The sequence below is a fragment of the Anomalospiza imberbis genome, chromosome 1 (assembly GCF_031753505.1).
Source record: "Anomalospiza imberbis isolate Cuckoo-Finch-1a 21T00152 chromosome 1, ASM3175350v1, whole genome shotgun sequence".
Taxonomy (NCBI): Eukaryota; Metazoa; Chordata; class Aves; order Passeriformes; family Viduidae; genus Anomalospiza; species Anomalospiza imberbis.
In genome coordinates, this window is record NC_089681.1 from 61,254,724 (window position 1) to 61,280,630 (window position 25,907).

A 25,907-nucleotide genomic window follows, 5' to 3' on the forward strand; every position below is an offset into this window, starting at 1 on the left:
CTGCCAATGAATCACGGTAGAAACTGGCATCTGTTCTGGGAGGAGTATTTGTTCAGTTGTAGAACCTTATTTTTCACAGAAAATAAAGTTGATGGGTGTTCTTTGGCCAGTCCTCTCTATTCAATGTAAATAGTCTCTAGAATTTACCTTTCTTTTAACAAAAGGATAAGTGAGCTCAGGTGCCTCAGTGTGAGCAGGATACTAGATTTCAATAGGGATTCATGGATTAGTGATTTTGAAGGTCAGAATTTAAAGGACAGAGGTGCAGCTTTCCCCTCTGCAGAACAACTGGGACATTTATATCTCCTCATACTCAGTGCATCCCAAGAAGCTGACTCTCTGACTCTACATAATCTTTTCATGATCAGACTGTCAACCAGGTTGTGATCCTGCAGCTGGCTTTTAATCCAGGATATCACAGAATTATATTGTCCATTATGTTCATTAATGTTTTTCAGGCACAGGAATTTTATTCTGAGATGGTTTTACAGAACAGTGATCAAAATGTATAAAAAAGCTCCACGGGACAATACAGAGACCTACAAGACTGGGGATGAATGTGTGGAAAATTTTACTGGGAGGAGCTAATATGTTTCAGTCTTGCTTTCTACACAGAACTAGCAGAGACTATCTTCATTTCTTTGCCATTCTTCAGATAATATATAAGGTTCAGGTTCTCCTTTTATACATGCAAGAAAATTTTAAAAACATAGCTGGTTTCCTTTCTTGTGCCCAAAAACTTCCAAACAAGCCCCATTAAACGTGTTTTACACTAAAAAATTTTGGCATTTATGGACGCGGGTCAAACACCCGGAGCTCAGACAGATTGAAAATTTTCCATCAGATACACTTTTCAGCCAGGCAGCCAGCATTTTGACTAAAGGAAGCATTTTCTACCAAGTGTTTATTTCCTGTGGAAATCTAACATTTTACTGGTAATTCAAGCATCTGGAAATTAAAGAGATCTTGTCTTTAACCTCAAGTTAAAATCATTGTGTTGAAATTAATACTTAAAAGTGCTAAGGCAATGGTTCAGGACAGTTACCATTTGAGAACTTCAGCACTACTTCATCTCAAACCCTGGCATCTTGTAAAACCCTCACCCTCTACAAAACATTTCTTGTAATGTTTTACAGCTCTTTAAAGGCAACTATACCTGCCCTAGCTCTGAGTGTACCTATAACTGCTCCAGAATGACCACTTCAGCCAGAACTGTGCCAGTGCCAGGGTAAACAGAGACCTTGGGAGGTGCAGCTCTCTCCTGCTTCCTAGTTCTAATTTTAAGGCCCTTTGTGGCATAGCCCTTCCTCTTACTTGGTTCCACACTATCCCACCTCTCATCTGCTCTGCTGCTCTTCTTATGTCTTCTTGACCATTAGTTCTGCTTTCACCTTTCCTTGCTGTCAAGATGCAGAAGAGACACAGAAGGTGGCAAAGGGCCGCCTTTTCTTCAAGCAGCTTTCTCTCATTCTGTCCTTTTGGTCCATAGGAGATGGTGAACATCCACATTCACATGGCTGCCACTGGAGCTCAGCTCTGCCAAAATTCCTATACAATGTCCAAGCACAGCTCAGTGACCGAGGTTGCTGGTCAGTACACTCATGATAATCATCTGTTGTTACTTTGCTCTCAGCCTATCTGTCGCATCTCATGGTCTCTCTTTCCTTCCCCTTCTTACTGAAAGCTTGCTGTCACGGTGAATGATTAGACCTTTCTCAGCTCAGGTCTTCTACTGGTTTAACACTGTGGCATACTTATAAAACTTATTCAGGGCAAAGTTTTCCTTAACAGGGTAGGGCTCTGCAGAGAGTAGGGAATAGCAGACAGAACTGTAGTTGCAGGAAATTCCTCTGCAAGCTCACCAAACTGGTTTACACTAGTGGCGGTCTGTGTGTCATGGGCACACTGAATCACTAATGCGAAAATGGCTCAATGCCTTGTGTACCACCAGAACAGAAAATGTTCTCCCCACCTGCTCCCACACAGCTCCCACCACACAGGGACTGCTAATGTGGGTCTTGCACAGGTACAAGTACTGTCCTACTGGGCAGTTTAACAATGTGAAGAAAGAAAAGCCAGATTTATTCCTTGAATTACATGTTCTCCTTTACTACAGCAGTGTTGTATGGAAAGCAGAGTAAATGAGGGATCATCGAGTGACTCCTATGTCTCTGTTTACAGTTTGACAATCCTGAGTTTAACATGAACACAACAAGCACCATCTACTTTCAGCTCAAGATAAAGGCTAGAATTTTCATTTGCCTCAAAGCAGCCCACTGAAGATTTTCCCTGCCTGAGCCTTTCTGTTTATGGCTAGCTAACTGAGCCTTTCCATGGAACTCACATTGTTTAAAATCATATCCACTTGGCACCCTACTACCATTTACATCTAACCCCTGTTTGTTTGGATTCACTCCCTTACTGAATCATTTCCTTGAGTTTTCAGGAAGACTCTGTCCCAAACGTTCTCCCAAATTCTTTGCCATCTTCTGAAAACTATTCCTTATACTCAGTACAAAGGCAGACCACCTAATTTCTTCAAACCATTCTTCTCTGGCATAAAGCAGTCACTATTTTTTGTGGTAAATAGGCTTGAACAACTTCTATTTCTATTTCTATTTCATGTTACTCTTGACAATTTTTACCTCTTGAACTCATCAGCTTTATTTTCCTTATTGGAATTAATTTCTTCAGAGCTACATTGCTTCCTTGCTTCAGCTGGTTTGTCAGATGTAAAGACCGATTGGCAAAGCTTATATTCTTTAGCTTCTGCTCAGCTGTAGGCTATGTTCCCACAAAATTACTGCCCTCCATAGATCAGACATACTTTTGGTGTCATAGGGTGGCTGAGCCCCAAGGTTTACTGCAAAAAATAGTTAACTCAGAAAGAGTAAGAAACACTATTCCTTCTTTGTTGATTGCATTATTTGTTCTCATATTTCCTTTCCCTAATATAGGAAAGTAGTTCATTTACCCCAATCAGCAAAATCTTGTCCATGTGTTTGGAAGCAACTCATTGTGTTATTGAAGAACCATATATAAGTATTGGCAAGTTTGAATGAAATAGCAGAAATTACGTATTTTCAGTAAAATTAAAAAAATATATTATTTCTAACTCATTTTTTCCCATCCATTCTGTCCACTGATGCTGTTCTCTTGAAGTGAGGTTCTCAAAAGTAGCAATGAATTTTTCATACCTGATTTAAGAGGTTTTCAGTTAGCAGCAGTCACATGTAAAAAACTGCTCTTCAAAAAACTAATCTTTTTTTTGCTAATTCCTAAGCACAATTATTTTAGAATTACAACTGCAATGGCAAATTAATACTGATGTAATTTAATACCTTAACCACCTTATAATTGAAAAATGCAGTAAATGTTTGTAGCATGAAAACACAGTAGTAAAGTGTGACAGATAATTCATTTTTACTCTCATTGTCCACTGCCAGCTAGCTACTTAAGATTATGATCCTTGGATTCAGTGAGGTGAAAGTAGAAACTCTTAGCACAAATACAGTCTTACTCACTGTTTCCCATTCTTGAGTATCCATGTAGTTTATGGCTCCAGTGTCCCGTAGGTCATGCCTGGATAATGCACTTGTCTACTGCTGGGTCCAGCAATAGCTGGCTACTGAAAGGAACAACCTTTCTTTAAAGATTTTCATAGAAGCTAAACAAAGTATTCCTGTTATCAATTAATTGCATACAGCATCTCAGTCTCTGGAAGTAAAACAGGTAATTGAAGATGTGTTCTCCACCACAGAAGGCCTGCAGTTGGGAATGAAAAATCAAATCCTTCAAAGAGACACAGAGACCGTCTGAATGCGGAACTGGACCACCTGGCCAGCCTCCTTCCTTTTCCACCTGACATCGTATCAAAGCTGGACAAACTTTCTGTCTTGCGCCTTAGTGTCAGCTATCTCCGAGTCAAAAGTTTCTTTCAAGGTAGGTTTTCTTAAGATCTCAGAATGCTATTAAAAGTATTCCTCTTATTTATTTCTGCTTTGTACTAGTAAAAGTAACAAATGGTATTATATTGATAAAGGCAGGGGGAAAAATATATTACTAAACTTATTTTGTGCATGGGATGTTGCATTAGAAATTTCATTCATTTCCTTTTATGTAGTTTGTGTGTTTTTCACCAAATAGTGGGATAATGTCCATCTTTCATCAGCAGATTTTATAAAATGGAAAAACACAACTGGGAAAGAATCACTAAACTAGGAAAGAAGATGGGGCAAATGTAATACCTGTTATAGTTTGATTCTCTATTTGATGCTGGCATTATGAAAGTTCAAAACACCTTTTTAAGTACGATGTGAAAGTCAACCAACTGCTGTATTACCTATGTTTGCTGTATGCCAGGAGGAAATGGGTTCACTTGAAAAGCCAACATGATCACTGTCTTTCAGGACAAGAGAGATTCAAAGTTTAAAGTGCTGAATAAAACTGTACTAGGCTACGCTTTGTTTGTATAGTTGTCTGGCACAACGCAAAGTGAAAGCCAAATGTGTGTTTGCAGATGCACATAAAAAGAATTCTTCCAAATTTGAAGATATTTTGAGTTTCTTCTCTTGCTGAGGAGTTCACAAGAGCAAAATCCAGATTAGTGGTTTAATAATGGAAATTCTCTCTAGAGTTGTTTTCATAAAAAAAGGAAAAAAGTCCTGTGTATGAAAGAGTGTAGTTGACGAAAACTTATAGGTTGACTGCAAAGATAAACAGAAGTATTTTTACGGACATTATTTTTCCTTTATTACTCTTTATTATTTCTTCCTATTACTACTTCTTATGATGCACAGTGTGTACATATATATTTTTTAAAATTTTTTTTGTCTTTAACCAAAGAATAATATCTGTTGGTTGCCTTCTTGCTTTTAAAATGCATTTTAGTACAAGAGAAATGCCAGATTGAAGAGACTTTGGCAGACTGCAGGGCATTTTATGAGGCTGACATGAGATTACAAAGGGTGATATCACTGATAGCAGGAGCCTCTCGTGTCAGCTGTGGCAGGTGGTTGCCCAGCCTCCATCATCCTGCAGTTTACAGAGTGCCTCTCTTTCCCTTTAACACACACCTGAGTGCTATGGCCTCTTCCTCTAAGCCTGACTTTCGTTTGTCTTGCATTCACAAGCAATAATATCTCTTCAGCTGCCTTTGCTACTCTTCTGCCAGAGTTTCTAAGACCCATTGTCTCCTTTTCTTAAAGGGATAAAGAGATAAAAGGAAAACAAGTAAAGCCAGGATGCATTATGTTGAAATGTTCTGTGTTCTGTGTTTTAAGAGATTTCATTTAATTTAATCCCCAAATTACCTAATTGAACACATAGTTTGTGTTCCCTTAATTCTTATTTTTAAATGTTTACATCATGAAACTAAGGTTACAGAAAACATTGTTTATAGTAAAGGAAGGAAACTACATGCCATTTTAAGACAAGAGAGCAGGCTGGAGCTTCAGAAGGGTGGAGTGGAGGAGAGGTGAGCTGTGGAAACTGAGCTGTGTGAGGAATGGTTGCAAAAGTTTGGGTAAGGGTAGAATCTGCTGCATCCCTCATGAACATCACTATCTACTTTCTTGTAATTATGGAGAAAAAGGCAGAATCTGTTTGTGTTTGTTTTTTTTTAAAGCAAAAGCTTTGGTAGCAAGTCACCTAAAAAAGCAAACATATTCATCCCAGCATTTCAATTTTTGTTGTAATGAAAGAGGATAGAAGAGCAGAAATGGATTGTTTGTGGCTTTTTAAATCAAAGGATGACACTAAATTGGGAGCTTATAAACTATCTGAGGACAGAGAACAGACCAGTGGCATACAGAGATGTTAGAAAATTGGATAAAAATAGGTATCTGGAAAAATGGCTTAGTAAATCTGTACTAATTCACTCAGGGAAAATTAATCCAAAGAAACTGGTGTTCAATAGAAAAGACAAACCTGGAACAGAGAACATAAAAACAATAACCAAAGAGGCACAGTGGTCAACAAGTTGTTCCATGCCTGTAATACGGTATGTTGACATAAACAAGAAAGCTAAGTGTGGATTTTGGTCTGTTTGCCCAGAGGCGGCATGTCACTATGCAGGAAAGTTATAATCCCTCTCTGCATGAGACCAGCATGACTCCATCTGGAATAGAGCTTTCTGTTGTGGGCATCTCTCGGTCACAAGGGCATTAGTACATATTAAAGGGTTGGGAATAAACACAGGCAAGAAGTGACTATAAAGTTGCATGGGCAAAAAAAAAAAAAAAATCAACAAACAAACAAACAACCCCCAAAAAACTAAAGTTAGCTCAATTTATATTCTCCAGCTCTTTGTCTTCATAGGAGGAAAAGATGAGAAGGGAAGGAATTGCTCAGGATATTTTAGAGTGACACAGTGGAGGAACCAAAGAATGATAATGCCCAAGATGAGATTTGGCTTGAATATCAAGCAAAACATATCTGTAATGAGTTCTGTTCAGCTATCCAATATTCCTAAAGTGGATACAGCTGAGATTCAGTGCAATCAATTTTGTAGTGTGCGACAGACAGCACTGTGCATCTTTTGTTTAAAAAAACTGTTGTCTGAGTTTTGAGGAAGTTAAGCTTAAATTTCAGGTTTTTAAAACATGCTTTTAAGAATATTGCTTGCCATTTTAAAAAATAAATGAGTGGTGTTACTTGACATGTTAAATTCATGCGTGACATTGTATTCAACCCATAACAGGTCAGCAATTCCCATGCCAATTACAGTGGCACACCTTCAGCCATGCCAGCGGTTTCTGGGCACACTCATTTACTTACCACTAGGTGTCCTTTTAGTAGCTACTCTGCCATGGTCATTGTGCAGCACAAACGTGTTTATGAAGATCAGTAGCCAACTGGAGGGAGTAAGCTCACCATATTGACATCAAGTGTGAAAATGGTTTTGCAGAGAATAGGGCATTAATGCAGAGCAAACATCCATCAGTCATTTATTCCCATTTTAGTGACCATTAGAGGTTAGTACCTTGAAGCATATGACCAGTTCATCTTACTTAAGTGATTTAAGCAAAGGCCTGTTTCCTTTCCAAAATTTAGATCTGGCTGTTGAGACAGATATTCCTAGGATTCAGTGTAAGTTATTGTGGTGAATTCCCTTCTTCATTCTTAGAAATGTTTTCTTTTTGCTGTCTACTTGTTTAAGATTCTTCATATCTCTGTTATCAGTTGGCAGTGGCTCTATTAATAGCCCTGCTCCCCCCAGGCTACAGGCATTCAGTCATTTTGCATTTTCCTGATAAGCGCTTCAAAATGGCTTGCAGCAATAACCTTCCAATCTCACCGGATCTCGTGAATGAGGCAGCTGGGTCTGAACCAGGGTTAGTTGATAACTGAGAAACATCAACTGCTACAGGAAAATGTGACTGTCATTTGGCCCTGACAAAGATTTGCTTTGGGTGGGGCTCCTGTGAGCATGGAGTGGCACTCAGTGTCTGTAACCACTTGAGTTTGCTGGGCCTCTGTCTCGGACATGTTCCATCTCGGTTAGTTGTAGTCTGTCTTTCTTTACCACTCTTGACGACACATCCTTTAGTATTTCTTATTTCTCAGTTTTTCCACTGGTGGGGAAATGGTGGTCTTGCTCCACTTCAAAACCAGTCCCATTTTGTTGGTTGTTTAACTTGTTCCCTTCTAGTACAGGTAACGATTTAGTAAATAAATGTCAGAAGAGTAGCACCTTGTCCTTTTAACAGCTCAGGTCCTTTCTGAGAGAGAGCTAACTTATGTTTCCCAGTCCTTAAAAGGAAACCAGCTATGACAATTGAGATCGACCAACACAGTTACACCTAGGGCTATATAGCACCTCATCTTTCAGTTCTTAGCGTAACTAACCTTGTATCAATATTCAAATTCCACTCAAACTTTCCCTTCGACATCTCACTCAGTAATGTTAGACCTTTTAGCCATAAGCATTTCTGATAATGTTGAGTCTTAGATGGGAAATGTAGAGACCTCAATATGGATGAATTTCTTTTATTTTAAATTCTTTACTACATAATTTATATAAAGCATAATTTAATTCAATAGATTGTTATTTTGCCCATCTGGACATTTTTTGCATACACACATATACATACTCAAAAACAGAGATGTGCATGCAAGCACAAAAGCAGTGCTTTCCTGACAAAAAACTCCCTCCTGTCTTATTTTGAATCTCTGTGTTTATTGCAGACTTCAGTGCCTTCTCTGTATTTATTTACTTCCAGACTTCATTTGATTTTGAAATATAAAAATCGGATAGATTTATGGATTACTAAATATGGAACTCTATGAATAAATATCCTAAAAGTTTCTGTAAGTTTTATATTTAAACTGCAATCCAGATCTTTGTAGAATTAGTGACAATTAAGCATGTTGACAGTCGAACATGTTGTTTGACCTATCTTAGACTAAAGTTATATATGGATTGTAAACTGAATTACAGTAGAGTTTGAGAAATTTGTCTACAAATGTTAGTTCATCTGTTTCCACGTAGAATTAAAAATTTTAAGAAACAAGCCTGTAGTGAACCATCCTAGGTAAAGAATAAGCTATGCCTTAACCTGAGGGTCATTGTCTAATATTTTTGCAAATCTGTAACATGGCTGATTTAATACCTTCCTTTGCAATCCCTAAAATCCAAGCTGGAAGTCTCTTGCTTCAGTTTAAGCCCCTCATCAGTAGGAAAAAAAACTGTTTCCATTTCTTGTGGCACCTCAGCTTTTACAGCCATGAAGGTGATCCTAGCAGATGGAAGCAAAAAGAGGCAATAAACACTAAACTTTTTTGTTTTCATTGTCTGTAGCTCCCCTTCTGCTGAGTAGCAGAAATCTATTTTCCCTACCTTTTATGGTTAAAGGGCTTACAGCATAATTTTCATATCCTTCCCTTCCTTGCAACATCTGATACTATACATTGGCTTTTCTGTTTCTCTTCTTATACATTTGTCCTTTATTCATTTTTAAAAGAGATTTTCTGTGAGCTTCCAGTCACTGAAGAACTCACAATTTTGTTAAGGCGGTCTTTTCTTACATTTCCCATTCTTCACTGCCACTGAGACAGTTTACATTTATCTGCTATATATTGATTCACTGAAAAACATCCAGCTTCTATTTCCCTTAGATATATGTCCTCTGAGATTTTTCCAGGTGTACTGAAGTCTCCCTCCTGTTGGTCTTCTGTTTTCCAATGCTGTGGCTTGGATTGCTGCTGCTGCAGCAAGAACCATTGATTCCAGGATTTCCCAGCCACTTTCACCAAGCTGCCCTATCTCCTTCTAACCCTTTTCTCCCCTTCAATTAAACCTCTTATATACATACATACATACATATATATATATTTATACACACACACACACACACACACATATATATACATATATACATATATGCATAGATATAATTTTTTTAAGGTTTTTAATATTTTCCCATTTTCTGACAGGGTAGCACACACTGTGTGGTTTCTGTCTTTCTTCTGATTTAGCATTTATGTTAGTGGGTCATTTCCTTTTACTCGTCTATGTGTTTGGTGTGATCCAATTCCCATCAGTGTTTCTCTTTAATGGAAATTGAATTTATCCCTTTTAAGAAGAAAGCAACAAAGGATTCCTCCCAGCTGGCCTGATTTTCAATATCCTCAATTACTTGCAGTGTGTTCCAGCTTTGTTCTCCTCCTACAGTGTCCATGGCTGTTACTCTCCTAGGTCAGAAACACACTACTGTGACTGAGATTCCTCGGGTTCATTCCTTAGACCCTTTAGGCTATTATTTATTGTAATAACTGAATATTTAGTGCTGCAGCCCCCACTGCAGACCTGTTTCTGGTGTGACATGCATGACACTCCAGCAACACAGAAATTTAAGGTTTTAAAACCTGAGATGGTTACAGAAGCACAGAGTGATCTTGCTTTCAGTGCATACATAATCTGCAATGTAATGCTACTCATCAGTGCTGTAGGAGTGCTGCCTACCTGAACCAAAGCTCCTGGTCTAAGGTTCCAAGGTTCCTCTGCAGTGCATGTACTGTGGTTCTCAGGCATCTCTTTCTACCCCACCATCTCTTCCTAATAATTCTGTTTTCCCAGAGTTTTCTTTTCAAACACTCAGTAATTATTTTTTTCCTGGAATGACAAATTCTGCTTCTTTGGTATAAATAAGTTTTTTAGATTTTACTTTACATAAGAATGGTAAATTTTTCCACAACAAGATTCAACTGATTCTTAAGCTAAGTTCATATGGTTAAGCTAACTATTGCAGCTATGGCCTATATTGGATCCATTTCCATGGGAAAAATTCATCTTTCATTTGTAATCCAGTGTCAGTAGCCTGAAGCTTTCCCTTAAATTTAAAATCATAGTCTCAGTGAATCACAGATTCACAGATGGGTTGAAGATGGAGATCACCTGATCCAAGCCCCCTGCTCAAGCAAGGTCACTGAGAACCAGTTTTCCAGGACCATGTCCAGATGGCTTTTGAATATCTTCAAGGGTGGAGAGTCCACAGTGTCCTTGGGCAACCTCAGCCAATGCTTGGTCATCCTTACAGTGAAAATGTGTTTCCTGATGTTCAGAGAGAACCTCCCGTGTTTCACTTTGTACTTGTTTACTCTGATCTTGTCACTGGACACTTCTGGAAAGAACCTTGCTGTTCTTTCCACCCTTCCTTTAGGTATTTATACACTCTGATGAGATCCACCCTGAGCTTTCCCTTCTCCAGGCTGAACAGTTCCAGCTCTCTCACTCTCTCAGCCTCTTCTCATAGAAGTGCTCTAGTCTCTTCATCATTTTTGTGTCCTTTCACTGGACTCTCTCCAGGTCCTTTTTAATGGATATATTTAGAACGGATATAGGAAAAATAAAATAATAAAAAATTTGAAATAGCAATAAATAGTATAAGGAAAGTTTATAAGAGCAGGAGAAGATGCCTAAACTAACAAGAAGAAGAAGGAGGAAATTATACCTCATTGATTCCATCTCTTCATTCCCACCTATCTTTTCTTGGTATGACTTATATATTGATTTCCATAATGTAAATAATTAGAGGCTTTCAGATTATCCTCAAACTTCTTTTTTTTTTTAATGAAACCTATGCTTTGAGACACAAATCAAGGATTCAGTTTGGGTTCCTCTGATTAGTTAGGGTTGAAGCTTTTACCTTGAGTCAAGAATTCTCCTATGTATTTGAGTTTTTTAACAATTAGAAGTTTGAGTTTTTAAAGACATCTTCTACTGAGTTAGAGCATTCCCAGTCATGTCCTCTGAAACTGAATGTCTGAATGATTTCTTTCTTAGAAGAGAAATGAGGACTTTTCTTTATTGAACACATACAAAATATCTTTAGCATATATATTGCTGTAGTCCACAGTTGTAGTTTAATTAGATTGTAAACATTTTGGTAGTTTATGTTTCTTAGGACAGCATATTCAGTGGCTTGTACTGAAAAGAAACATTCATTGTCAGAGTGGGTAACAGGTAAGATTATTCCTTTGGCTGTGTTGAACTGGCGTATTCAAATTGTGCCAATATTTGGACTCTATGGCCAAAAATGGACTGTTCACAAAAAAAAAACATTTTTCACTCTCTACTGCTCTCTAATTTTACCATCTTATTAGCAATACAGCAACTGATAAAAAGAAAAACTCTTCTTCTGCATAAGTGGTTTATAAGCAAATCACTGAAGGAAGACCTACTGTCTGCAAATCATTGTCTAATCAAGTGCTAATATACTACATCAGTTAAATTTTAGTACAAGTGTTAAGACCTTAAGCAGGATAGTTGCATTCGTCCATCCCTGAGATCTGGCAGGACTTCTTTCTAGAGAACCCACTGCAAATTGAATCTTCTCCACATTACCCATTTTCAAACATTATTTTGACTAGATTTTTAAATATATTTAATTACCAGGGGGACCATTTTATTGGGACATATTGCTTATACTAATGGGTCAATATTTTCTCTTCCCCTTGTTTCCTGGGAACACCATTCATTCCATGTGACAAATAACTGAGGCTGTTTTGTACTACAGGTCCTTTTGCATAACCTGGAGATCTCTCTGTCCTTGGAAGGCCTTTGATGACTCTTGGAGGACAACTGCATCTGCTCTTGCTGTCTTGTTGTAAGAGTGTGTACCTCCTTCTCCTGGCTAGCTTTCTCTTTAGTTTCCTACAAACAAGACGGGTTTTGTAGGACAAGTGTTGATTTACAAGCAGGATTTACTTCAGAATGAACCTATATTCAGGAAGAACAAGACAAATTTAAATTGCCTGAATTCCCATAACCTTTGAAGATCAAGGGAACTCGTCTGTGCAACACTATGCTAAGTGTCATGTTCTGAGACTGGTTCTAAATTCAATACTTTTTTTTTTTTGTGAGTAATGGCAAATGAAGCATCTTAGTTTCAGTTATAAGTAAGTTTCAGATATTTTCTGGTGCTCCTTGGTGCTTGTGTCATGTGCTGGGGGTTGATTATGTTACCAGAGCTATTACAAATTCAGAGCTCTTAGACTGATTAAGTCACCTGCATGAGAAAGACTGGATTACACGGATTTCATGCTGTCCTTGGGAAACACAGCGTCATTAGGATTTTTCTGCAGAATTTCCTCTTGTAATTCTGGATCTGTATCTCATACAACTTTTCTATTGCTGGATGCCATCCAGATGAACATCCCTGTAGGCTTCAATGTTTCTCTTGCTATTATCAAGACTGATTAGAAAAACCAGAGAGCTGGAAATGACAAGTGACATGAGGGGAATCTTTGTTAGATTTCTCCTGAGGGCATTTGGCATTGGGAGAGTTCCACTGTTTCTACCGACAACAGAAGTACACTCAGGACCAGACACATGGTCAGCCATGCACACAGTGGCTGCCACGCACGCACACATGATTTTATAGATGTTCCCACAAACCACAGCTTCTACATTGCTCCAATGCTAGGGAAAGTCCCCAAAATACTGTGAGCCATTGAGTGTGGGTTCTCACCTTTCTCCAGCTTGCTCAGTCATTCTTAACCATTTTGATTTGGTAGGCTTTTGTGGTCAGTGCATTTTCTTAACTCACACCGTGCATCTCATGTCACATAGATGTAAATGAATGTGGCAAAGAGGTGGTAAATGCAAGTGGCAAGGAAAAATCTGTGTCCATCTAATCCAGGAGACTGATATACACACAGTGTTTTGTATTCATTGGTGTTCATCCTGCTTGTGTACTGTGCTTGCTTAATCCCTGCTCTGCAGCTAAGGCCCTTCTTGGCCCGGCCTGGTACCAGCTGTTGAAATAGTCTCACAGTCCTGCATGGCTCAAATTCCATTATCCTGAGCTACAAGTAATGGACTTTCATTGATCTAATTCTCTTGAGTTAAATTAAGTTTAGATCTTGGAGGCTGAGGAAAAACTTGGACTTTAGTTTCACTGTAACCCATGTTTTCTTTGGATATGGAAACAAGTCTGGTTTTCATCACAAGAAAAATGGCATTTTTACTTCAGAACTTGCTAGCAATTTCAGTGACTGTAGAAGATACTAGCAATAGTTTTGTCCTTATCAATTATGCAATAGATGGGAAGGAAAGCATTCCCCCAGGCATAAACTTTGGCTTGGTTTACACTTGTTCTCAGCTTCATGAGTGATTACCATCTCTGAGAGGAAGCATGTATCTTTACTGTCAAGAAAATGATTTACTTTGTTTCTCATTTTAAATACAGATATGTTTTAAAGGAAAGACAATGCCTCTTATCCAACAGAACAGTGAAGTTTGTTTGGCATATTGTAATTGCATAAGACTTTGAAGACAAAGAAGACAAATAGTTTTCAGCTAGTGAATAGTGTGGGAGATTGTCCTCCTAGCTTCCCTTCTCACTTTCCTACAGCTGACTTTAGGGCTACAGCACATAGTAAAGCTCTGCAGAGAACTTTGATACAATGCGGATCACAAAATCACATAATCATTTCCTTTGGAAAAGACATCCAAGGTCATCCCATAACCTTTGGTGCAACCTTTGACTGATGACCACCTTGTCAACTAGACCATGGCACTAAGTGCCACATCCAGCTGTTTCTTGAACACCTCCAGGGACTGTGACTCCACCACCTCCCTGGGCAGTCCATTCCAATATTTAACGATCCTTTAGTGAAGAAGTTCCTAATGTCCAACCCAAACGACCCTAAGCGCAGTTTAAGACTGTCCTCTCATGCTGTCGCTGATTGCCTGGCAGAAGAGGCTGACCCACACCTGGCTACACTCTCCTTTCAAGTGGTTTTAGAGAGTGATAAGGTCCCCCCTGAGCCATATAAAATATGAGTAGGGGGCTGGTTTCTGCAAAGCTTGCCTCACTTTGCTATGTGATAATCCTACAGTTTGGCTCAATGGATCACTCTGAAGGACTTGTCTTCATGTAATTGCATTTGGTTTAGTGTCCTTTTCATTTCATTAGAAAGAAAATCTCATGTGACTAACACAGATAATTCTCTATCTAATGTAACAGTAACATATTAATCAGTGCTCTGAAAGTTCCCCACTGTGAAATGAAAAGCAAGTTTTTAGATGAAGCACAACAGGTTTCCCTTTTTAAGTCCAGTTTTAGTTTTATTACAGTTTTTGGTGCAATACTGTAGATAATACAACTGACAAATTTTCTAAAATATTGACATTGAGTAGAAGCAGAATGCATATCAGCAAAGTTAGATGCTCAGTAAAAGAAGTTACAAGCAGACTTTAAAAACTTCTTTTAAAGAAGCTCATCATTACTTTTTTGAAAGTTTGATGCTATACAACAGTCTTGCCAAAGTACGTATCATATGAACTTACTGTGTCCCTAAAATTCTACAGAAATCCCCTTAATGCATTTCCTCTTTATATCTGCATGGAATATATCAAGTTGAAGGTACATAGGAAGTAAACATTTGTTATAATAAGTAAATGTCCACTATTCCCATTTACCTCTAAACCTGCAATATAAATTGGCTACTTACATATTGGAAACAGCTGAAAGAAGTTAAGAGGACTGAAAACAAGCAAAGATCAGAGCTAAATCAAAACACAACATATTTTAAGTTGTTTTTTTTCCTAGTCCATTGACAACTTTATAACCACTTTACTAATTGTATACAGGCAAAACATGTCACCTTATATTAATCTTATCTATTCCCCATACTATTTCAATATCTGTACAGAAAATGCTATCTTCTGTATATTGGTATTATGTTGTATATCAGTGTCAGTGAAAACCTGTCGCAAACCCTCTATATGTTGTTCCAAAGAATTTATTAAACCAGTGTTGTGCCATCAAATGACCCCTACAAAACTTGCATGGGAAAACGGCACAATAAATAATGCTTTATGAAAGCATTTCTTGAGAGGATAAATAATTCAGCCTTAAGAATGTATCTCGAGCTGGTGAATGTAAGGATTTATGTGGAGAATATTCTAATATGTTATTAAAAGGACCATAACAGTACATGGAGAAAAATGAAATTGCATTTCTTCTTTCCATGCTTTTTCTATACTGCATCTACACTGCGGCATATAGGAAAAGGCTGTACATCTCACAGCAAGTAATATTTGTAAGAGGAAATTAGCAATGTTTGAAATTAATAATTCTTAGAGGTGCAGTCATGCCAGATGCAGAATGCTCTCAAATTATGAGAGGTTGTAGAGGTTTTGATTGCTTTCAGCACTTCTTCAGGACCACCAGAACTGTATTAAACCCTAGCAATGTAGTTCTGTATGTCCCCCTAGGGGAAGAGCTCTTTCTTCTGAGCCAAACATTCTCAGTAACACGTCAGAGAGTCTGAAGGTATTGCACATTGCAACATACATGCTTCATTTTTATTGATGCTAGCATGCACTTTAGAAATTTTTAATAAGTCTGGCAGTAAGTAAGTGCCATATCATTTCAGGACAGTGATGCACCCTACATTTGTTGCTGCCAACTTATGGTTAGGAAAGCAGAGACAATGTCAATTTGAAGGTCACTTTGCCATCATACCTTAAAAGTATCATGGTAGTAGCTGATACTATCTTTAAAACCAGTAGGGGGGCTGAGATTGTCACCCCTGTAAGCATGAGCTGGGAGGAGAGGTCAGTTTCTGGACAGAAGATGTGCCCCTTGCAGCAACACTTAGTGCAGGGACACTGAGTTCCAAAAGGTCATTTGGAAAGGAGGAATTTATTTATCTTGTCTTTATCTAGTCAAGTCAAGTCAGAATCTCCACACAGGGGTCAGCTTGCTTACTTTAGATATTGTAGCCCCAGCAGATATTCTGTCTTCTGACTCTCTGAAGATTACGTTCAACTAGTGCGGTTTTTCCAGCCAGAGAAAAGCTGCAAACTACAGTGTTGTGACTCTTCATAACTCTCTTGCCAAGTGCCAATACAACAGCATGTGAAAAACATGTTGGAGAAGACTTTCAAGCTGTAGATTTCTGTGCCCTGAGCTGCCTGTATTGGAGACTGGGAAATGTAACAGAAAGTTTCCAAGAAAAGAGGACATTGAGAAACTTAATCTCCTTTCCACTGAGGCAATTTGCCAGGAAAGACCTACTGTAGGCAAAATTTGGGCAAAAAGCCTCTTCTCAGAAAACAACAAGTTTGGTTGGGGAGGAAACATAAAGACAACTGGTCATGTCCTTAATTTCTTATTATGTTTTGCTTAACCTTGGCATTAGTGGAGTAATACAAGCCAGGCTTTCCAAATCTGGCCCAGTATTTCAAAAAACACATTGCCTGAAGTTAAATGTATTTTTCAGAGTCATAACAAAAATTCCATTGAAAAGGTTAAAGCCTGGGAGGTGTGAAGTCACACCATCACCACACCAATAATTTGGCTAGAGAATATTTTGTGCTAGTTTAAATGGGGACCAACTGACCATATTATAGCCAGATTAGAAGTGGTAAAGGCTGCTGGAGGGAATGAACATCCAAAAGTTAACTTAGATCTATATGGAGATAATGCGATACATATGAACAATTTGGGGGACTTTATCAGTGTACTTTCATGTTAAATTTTAATTAAATCTGCCAGTTTTCTTTTTTTTTTTTTTTTTACTGTTTAACTGGGTGACTTCCCTTCCACCTCTTTTCATCTGGCAGCCTTTTTAGTGATAATCCACCTAACTTCTTTGTAAAATTTTCTCTTTTGGATCTTCCTCTTCTGTAGATTTTCTTGTTTTCTCCATACAGGTTTTTTGCCCTTGTCTTTTCCCATCTTTGCTACAACATTCTCCCTTTTTTTCCTATATTCCTTGCTCCGCTCCTAAAAATTTTGGTTACATCTGCTATTTGCCATTCCAGAACTGGATCTCCATCCCTCCTCTCCAGTAATTGACTTTAGTGGGAAAGCAGTGATGTCCTTTCTTTTTTTCTCCAGCAAGACATTGTTTTAGTCTCCTATTGGGTGAAAGCAGCACCAGGCAAACCTCTTTTCCATTCTCCTCCATGAGGGCCTTTTGCCCTAAGAGATCTGGGTGTGGTGAGCTCAGATAGCCTGCTGATGCTTTCATTGCATGGGCCACAGGGAGGGGATGTACCTTTTATTCCCTCCCCTACAAAGAGCCCTACCACAGCGTCAAGATGATGAGAATCACTGAAGCAGAGGGATGAGCCTTAGGGCGGGAGGGGGGAATAAATAATGGCTTGTTGTCAACCCTCCCTTCTGCATTAGGCTGCCAGATGATTGCTTATTCCTTGCTCCCACCCACACGCTTCATGCCACCACTAGCATTTTTGGTCCTTTGTGGCTGAGGTTGTGGGCTAGTCAGCTGATGAGTCAGCTCCTGTAACCAGTGCTTTTCCAGCTCCACATGGCAGGGATAGCTTGGGTGGAAGAGTTTCAGCCAGCACTATCTGCATGGAAGATGGGGGCTGTTTGGGCACGTTAATTGATTTATTTAGAATTTCACCATTCTGCAAATAAAGGGCAGGTTTCCAGGGATGTGCAATTCATCTCCTCTTGTTGTCTTTGCATATGCTCTGATGCAGGAAATTTTGAAGCTACACCCTGTATACCATCTGTTAGTACGTGAGTGTGGAGTGAATGGGAAATTCAAACTTTGAATAGGTCAGGAAATTCAAAGTTTTGTTCCCACAGCAATTAGCTGCATGTTGGTCTCAGATGGTACCGTAGCTCATCGGGTTAATGTACAAAATGAATCTTGCGCCACAGCTGAGATCCCGCACCACAGCTGCACTTGGCACTGGGACCGAGTGGGAGAAGAGAGGATCAGAGCTTTGAAATACCTTTGTGCCTCCTCAATGCTGGGCAGGCCTGGGCCTCTTTAGTGCTTCCCAGGGGTCAGAACACCCTCTGGGAGTGGCACATGCAGCCTCTTGCAGCTTATGTCAACTGGGGAACATCTGGCCAATGGAAAATACATCAGGCAGAAGAATGTTCCAGCTGCCCCGTTACCAGCCTGCCCCATCCTGCCTTGACTCCATCAACTCCCGGCTCTGTTGCCGTGGCTGGAGCACAATCATTAGGTACTCCAGCTTCTTCCCTCATTCTCTACATCAGGCAAAGGCTATGCTGTGCTGGGACAAGCTATATGAACCACCACATGTGGAAGGCTCAACCATAGCTAGTGGGAAAACAACTCAACAATTGGTTTTAAACTAACTTCTGCAGCTGCACTATTTGCTGTCCTTCTCTGTCTGCCTAATACAAGCATATTTCCAGGCATCCTTCAGTGGTTCTGACCAAGCCAGACCTTAATTTACATTGCAGTAGCAAAGCACTCTTTTCCTCCTCTTCCAGACAAAATCTGGCCTATTTCAAGTATGTACAGTATGTTTGGGCAGAAGGAAGAGGGTGAGGGTAGAACCGATTTTGTGAGTAAGCTTGCTGTAATTTTTATAACCAAGTTATTCAGGAAGCCTTAGGTTTGAGTCTAATAACTAATTAACTTTAAGTAATTTGTCACAGTATTTAAAACTATTTCTAAAGAAAGAATATATCTTAGTAGCTATTTAAAGTCAATTTATTAATTGAAAATGATTTATGGTCCACTAATCTGAAATGGTTTGATTTTGGATTATTAGTTGGGGTATCAGTGAACTCTATTACATTTCTCTGGATAATTTTCAGATTAAATAAAATCCTCCACAAAAATCCATTTCTCTGGATAATTTTTAGATTAAATAAAGTGCTCCACAAGAGGACTAAAAAAATATATAGGCAGATTTGCAGCTAATCCAAATTACTGGATGCATGTTCTCTTATATGTACAGATCTTTCAACTATCAGATGCAAGATATTAGGAGCCTTGGAGGGAGTGAGGAAAGCTTGCAGTTATTATTTGGAAGTTGGCATATGAGAAGTCATTGTTTATCCTGATTTCACTATACTAAATTACTGACTAGTTCTTCCTCTAGAATTGCAGATCCAGTGGGACTTAGACACGTGTATTTGCTCCCTGCTTGCATCTCCTTAGAAAATGGAGCGATTGACCACACTGTCTTTGAGTAGGAGAGGTCATATTCTTGAAAAAAGATTAGAGATATTTTACTTTCATATAATAGGGGTTATAAAAAGGACTCTCAGAAAGGCAAGACTTCTTGCCTTTCTGAGGCAAGAAGTGCCTCTGTGGCCAGACTGGTATGCAGAACAGAGCTGAGCAGCAGTATTCTAGCAGCTGTTTACCCTCAAATGCCCATACATCAAGTCATTCCTGCAGTTAGCAATGATTTCTTTGCCAACTGCCTCCAGAAGAAAAGTGTATTTTGTTTCTATAGGTAAGGTAGCCCAGCAGCATTCTCGCGTATCTCTTTCCATAGCTAGAAAGGAAAAATTGCCATATTAATAAAATACTTGCATTAGTATCCAGTGCTGTTTTTCTCTAGATAAACTTTTTGTGCTTCAGCCAAAGTTCATAAACAGGGACAAAATCTGTTTGGGCAAGAGTTGATCCTGTACTTTTTTCATTTCCATGGGAAGTTGTTGCAGTGATAAGTGAATGGGCACAAATCAGTAACATAAGACTAAAGGTAACATCTTCAGAAGTCTCAGAACTTTTCGAAAGTGTGACTTATCTTCAAAAATGCCTGCAGCTTTGTCTGCACTAGTACTGTTAGAGGTCACTCTAGAGACTGTCAACACCCTCCCTTTATAGACTGGTGTCTCTGTCTCACCACCTGCACCAACATTTTGACTGAGTCGAGAAGCTGCAGTGATGCTCGGCACCTGAGATTAAGCCTGCATCTACGATGTGAGTGCACTGAGCTCTGACAGTGAGGTCCACCAGCAGTAAAGTCACAATTCTCTGTCCAGCTTCCAACCTAATTCCTCTCAATAAATATAGGCCAGACCTGGAGCAGAGATAAGGCCAATTTTGGAGTGTCATTAATTTCATATCAAAGCTGGGCTGGGATGTCATTTGTGTCAATGAGAAACTGCAATGCAGATGAGTGGGGGCCTCTCCCACTGCTGGGTGAAGATACACACCAAGGTCAAGCCTAAAGTATAAAAAGCTCTTGTCTTGGATGAAGCCAAGGGTATTTAATAGCCTGTAGGTGCATCTCCAGAATCCCTGAAACTGTCTGGAGCGTGTATGGGCACACCTCAACAAGCTTTCACCTGTTTAGTGTGTCTAATAATAGCAATGAACTTGCAGGACAGTGCAAGCTGCATCCCACACTGTGAGTCCTCAACAGGCTTAGTGCTGTGCCCTCATTCCTATTGTTACTTTATTTAAGCTGGATTATAAAGCTGGTTTGGGCAAGCCTGTTTGTGCTGCCATTAAATGAAATGTGTCTGCACACTAATCCTCACAAAATATCAATGAGCATTATAGCCATCATAAATTTTTTTTAATTGTAGGCTTCAAAGTAATTTAACAGCTTTTGAAAACTTTATTTCAGGTAATTAGTGCAAACAATTAATGATGAAACAACAACAGTTGCTTTCATAGCATTAACTGCTTGTGAAAATAGGCCAAACCCCCCATTCATTGGGTAGAGCTGACTTACCATAAGAGGAAAAATATTTTTAACTTTTTTCTTTAAATTCCCCACTGCCTCCTATCACCCAGCTACCACCTGCAAGGCATGTCCATACAACAGATCACTATATTGCTACTGATCACTATATCAGTGTATATTGGTAGTTTGTGGGATATTTGGCTAAAATAAAGTAGACTTTTCTAATCTAGGAACAAACTCTGACTAGAACTTGCTGTAATTTCATACTATTCCTTCAGAGTAAATTCATAAGCCTGTTTCCTGGTTTACTATTTCCATATTGTTGTGTGTCTAACAGTGTGGCAGGGCAATGTTTAATTCAGAGCAATCATATTTGTTGGTTATTGAATCTAATGTTTGTTTGACTGTTTACCATGACTTTTAAATATCTTAATTAGCATAGTTCACAGTAGCACCTGTTTGACGACAATGGACCTTTAAGACAATAGAAAGGAAGAGGCTAACTAAATATTTGCAAAAGGTGCCAGTATAATTTAAAAGAACTGTAGAGTTATTTAGCTTCAGTTTTATTTAATTTTACTCAGGCAACAACATTCCTTCCACATAAAACTTTAGGCTATCTGTTTCTTCCCTGATCAAACTGAAATAAAACAGTCCCACGGCATATTTAGGGGAATCCCATATGATAATACATGTGTGTGTGCCTTATATCTGTGAGGGTTGAAAGGATGAGCTGCCTCTCTAAAGAGCTTCCGTGAACCTGCATTGTAGTAAGCTCTGGTAGGCGAGGGGTTGCGTGACTGCAGCAGACTCATTTGTGACCTCAGAAAAGTGGTTATGAAAGTGATCTCTTGATCAGAGGAATAGAGCTCTGCTGCCTGCCAGACCAGCAATGCAGAAATGAGCCTCCTCCCTGCAAATCTGCCCCGGCAGGAGAAAAAGTGATCCTTTTTTGGATGCAGCGTAATGATTCCTCTGAAAAATTCTTGGGCTTAAAACAAAGTGTGCTCTAGAGTATACACTGCCTCTAATTAAATTTCACATTTTTTAAAAACATGCAAGATCATCTTTGCTTTTTGCAATTTGTAGTTTTCACTTTCTTTCTCAATCCTACTCCTATTTTCCTTAGTGTAGAGCTACTACACAAGTCTTGTTTTGGTGGTTATTGGACTGACTCTGGCAGTAAGCCACAGTATGATCCAATGGAGATCATACTGTAACTGGTGAAAATGCAATAGAAACAAATGTTTATGTCACATGATGAGTATAAATCAGATCTGATGAATCAGTAGGTAAGAAGTCATTGCTTTTCATCTAGAGACCTGAGACAGAATAAGAAGCACTAGAAGTAATTTATGTACCATAGCTCTCCTTATACACACTATTCACCTGGCATTGATCACTCTGTGAAAGCTGCAATTGGCTATTACTGCCTAGAAAGTTGAAGGCATAATCCTATAAGTTTCATGAAGGAGATACAAGATTCCTGTCCTTATCCCATAAGGAATACTCGTTATTTCTTTGGTGGCTTGCTATGAGTCAAGACAGCAGGCACCTTTGTAGGAGTCAGACTTGTCTGTTCAAGTCAATGACACATACAGAAGAGTTGAAACTGGAGAAAAGGTTATATTTTATTAGCTAGAACTTTGTTTCTGAAATACAGAACATTGGTTTTCCTTATCTTCAAATGGGACAAGTCTGATAAGAACTCTGTGCATGCCTTGTAATTTTATCACTATATCTAAGTATTCTCTGGTTTTAAAAATTGAAAAGCAAATCAAAGCAGGGAGAAAATTTACAATCTTAGAGCCTTTAAATGTCACCTTTCCTGCCTTTTATAAAGACAGAATTTTTTATTACATTCAGAAAATTTGAAGGTCCTAATTCGGGCTGTTGACCTAGGGACCGTGGCACTTTTAAGAAACTTAATTTCTCTGGTGCTGAAAGGGAGAGAAAATGTAAGCTCACTCCTGGTCTGTTTAGGGTCTTTGGCATTTGCTCAGGTACGGAACATGGCTGTCAGGAAAGGCAAAGCAAAACCTTTGTGAGGAAGTGAAAAATAAAGGTTATTGTAGTAATTGAATACATCATGTGCAATCATTTTATACTTCTGCAGAACGTTCCTGTTCTGAAAAGGAATTTATTTTTGGACAAACCATAGTGTCTTCTCTGCAGGTCTTCTGTCTTACAAGGGATTCTAGTTGGGGACAATATCCATCTGTTTGGGTAGCTTTGCAGGACTAGTTTTTGAATCCATACATTAAAATATTGGTGTGGATAAAAACACATTTAAGAGATCCAGGGTTTGTAACATTAAGAGTTTAGGCTTCTGGCAGTTCTGTTGTCAGATAGTTCTTAATTTTGAGGTTTTTGGTAAGATTGTCATGCTACCGGTTTTCATCATTCCAAAAGGTGCTGGAATATAGCTCAGTGTTTTAAAACTACCCTGGAAAGAGATTCTGAAATAATTTTTTTTTTTAACTTTTAGATAATGTCCCTGATGTTTCACTTGCCCTTATCTTGTCCCAGCATGTGTTTTTACTTCCTGAATTAGAAAATCCAAAGCTTAAGGACCTCCTCTCAGGCATATTTTTCCCACAGCACATTGGGTGCATTTAACTTCTCAAGGCTTCATGCAGTTCTTGTCATCGTGGCAACCTCCACGGGCAGCAGAAAAGGCTAAGCAGAGCAGCTCTGCCACAGAAAGAGAACACCGTGTTCTTTGAGGTGTGTGTGTCTGTCTGTTGCTGTGCAGCAGTGTGCTGTGATATCCAGCTGATTTAAAGGTGGAGATTCCCATATTTCCTCTGTCAAGCGTGTTTGCTTCTTTAAAGTACGTTGGAAAGCAAATGTGTCTTTGCCTTTAATATTGGACACAGTAAGACTGCTATATAAAGCAGATATTAAAGAATTGTTCTTATGATATTCCTGACTCTAAAACTGTTGGATCCAGATTTGGTTTTCTGGGTAACACATGCACATCCTGTGCACTAAGGTCTCAGTGTGAATATTTTAGATGCAGTGTTTATTTCATCTTAAAGGTTTCCTTTATCCTCTCCAGATCATGTGCATTGGCTATTTATTTTTAAACAGTCTCTTGGATGATATACTGATCTATTGACACATGCTCTTTCAACTGTCTTCTAAGAGGGACTGCCTTAAATTCCTCTTGGAACCATCAAGTGTGAATTTAGCATGTGTCTTTCCATGCAGAATGGTGCAACGAAAATTTTAAACGCACAAAAAATTGAGGAGTGGAAGATCAGGAAGATCAATCTGTTTGAATCATAGTCCTGGAAAAGAGGTTATCAAATCCAAAAAGGCTAGCAAAGATCGTGTAAATCTCACATTGTCAGATTGCTTTTCAAGAAGGGGGAGAGATGCTTTCTATGCATTTTCCTAGTTGCATTTATTTTCATGCTTAATCTTTGAATTGAGTTTGTCTTTCAGTGATTGATTACTAAATGTTCTAAACTATATATCAAAATTGGAGAGGGTAAAATGATGCACATCTTCCGTAGCCAATAGAAACTAAAAGTGTTCCGATATTCTCAAGGTAAATCTGTTATCAAGACTTTATTGCATTTCTTCTGTAAAATGCAATTCTTACAATCACCTTTCCAAAAGCAGGAAAGATTCCAGTAGACTTCAATTTCTTACTTATGAATACACATAGCTTTCCTCTTAGCTGCCTTTTCAGTAAAAATGGATTTGGTCTAATTACTTATGTTTCTGAAAAAATATTTCAGACTCAAGTTTATTTCAGTAGGATTTTTACCACTAAAGAATATTTTTTGTTGTTTTTGGATGTAATGATTAGTCACAAGATGCTCTTTTATCATATGCTTAAATTTAGTCACATACAGGCTTTCTCATAAGGTTCTGATTTTTCTTATTGTCACTTCTGTGATATACTTTGTTTCACGTCACAGATGCTGCTGTTGTGCATCTGTTGTTTATTTTCTGTCTGCAACAAATTTTGTGGACAAGGCCATGGCATTGCAGTGAGAATATAACAACATAAGAGATGCACTACTGTGCCACACCAGTGGTCCATCAAGTCTGGTATTCTCATCTTCAAAATTGCTGGTTTTTATCCACTTTAAAGCATTCTTGTGCTGGTGTTACAGGGCATTTGACAGTCCTCATATTGTGGGGTTGGGCAAACAGCAGTTCTGCATTCAGTTTATCCATTGCTCTTACAATTTTGTAGACCTCTGTTGTATCTTCCTTCTCAGTAAAAGTCCTGTGACTTTTAGCCATTTTAGCCTCTCCTTAAAGGGCAACTGCCTCTGCTGTGGACATCAGTGTCCATTGATATATTATTTTTATCAGGACAATAAATCCTTAAAAAATGGTCTAATGACAACAAAACAGTATGAGCCATATCAAGCAAGGACAACATTCTTGGGCCGTAGAGAGAGAAAACACCAGGAATTCGGAGTATATAGAGAGTCAATTTTTAAAAATATATCTGTACAAAGGAAAAGATGAACAGCTATTCAGACAAGAAGCCATTATGAAGGATATTTGGAAGAATGGGGAAACGTTTCAAGTACTTTTGATAGGTGAAGTGCTCCACAGATCCTAGAATCAATGTGTCCTGATGTGCTGCTCCTCTGAATATGTATAAATATAATGATCAGTGAGATTTGCTGAGATCCCACTAAAGCAACCAGGAAGTAACAGGTCAGAACACACTGCAATACAGTTAAGGCTAATTGTGGATCTGTTTGGTGAAGTCACGAATGAAAATATTAAACTACATTCATTGTAGATTCTGAGGTCCTTAACTCTGGAACTAAGCAATGTTAAGCAGACTTTCTAAATACAGAAGAGTTCTCTGAAATAAATTTTTGTTCCTACTCTAAACTTAGGCTGGATATCATGATTCTGATGAATGGACATGTAATTAAAAAACTTAAAGGTGCAAGGAAGAAGTGTTGGAATCATCGTAATTTTTTGTCTGCGATGTGGGTATTGATTTGAAACTGGAATAAATAGTCTG

The 25,907-nt window shown here is 38.6% G+C and overlaps 1 protein-coding gene across 1 annotated transcript in view; it reads left to right on the forward strand.

The window, feature by feature from the left end:
• The window catches only part of AHRR (aryl hydrocarbon receptor repressor), an 82,754-nt gene that overhangs the window by 21,083 nt on the left and 35,764 nt on the right, over positions 1–25,907 (forward strand). The window contains exon 3 of the mRNA XM_068194518.1: positions 3,761–3,942. Within this exon, the coding sequence (XP_068050619.1) occupies positions 3,761–3,942 (182 nt within the window). The remainder of the gene's footprint in view (positions 1–3,760; positions 3,943–25,907) is intronic.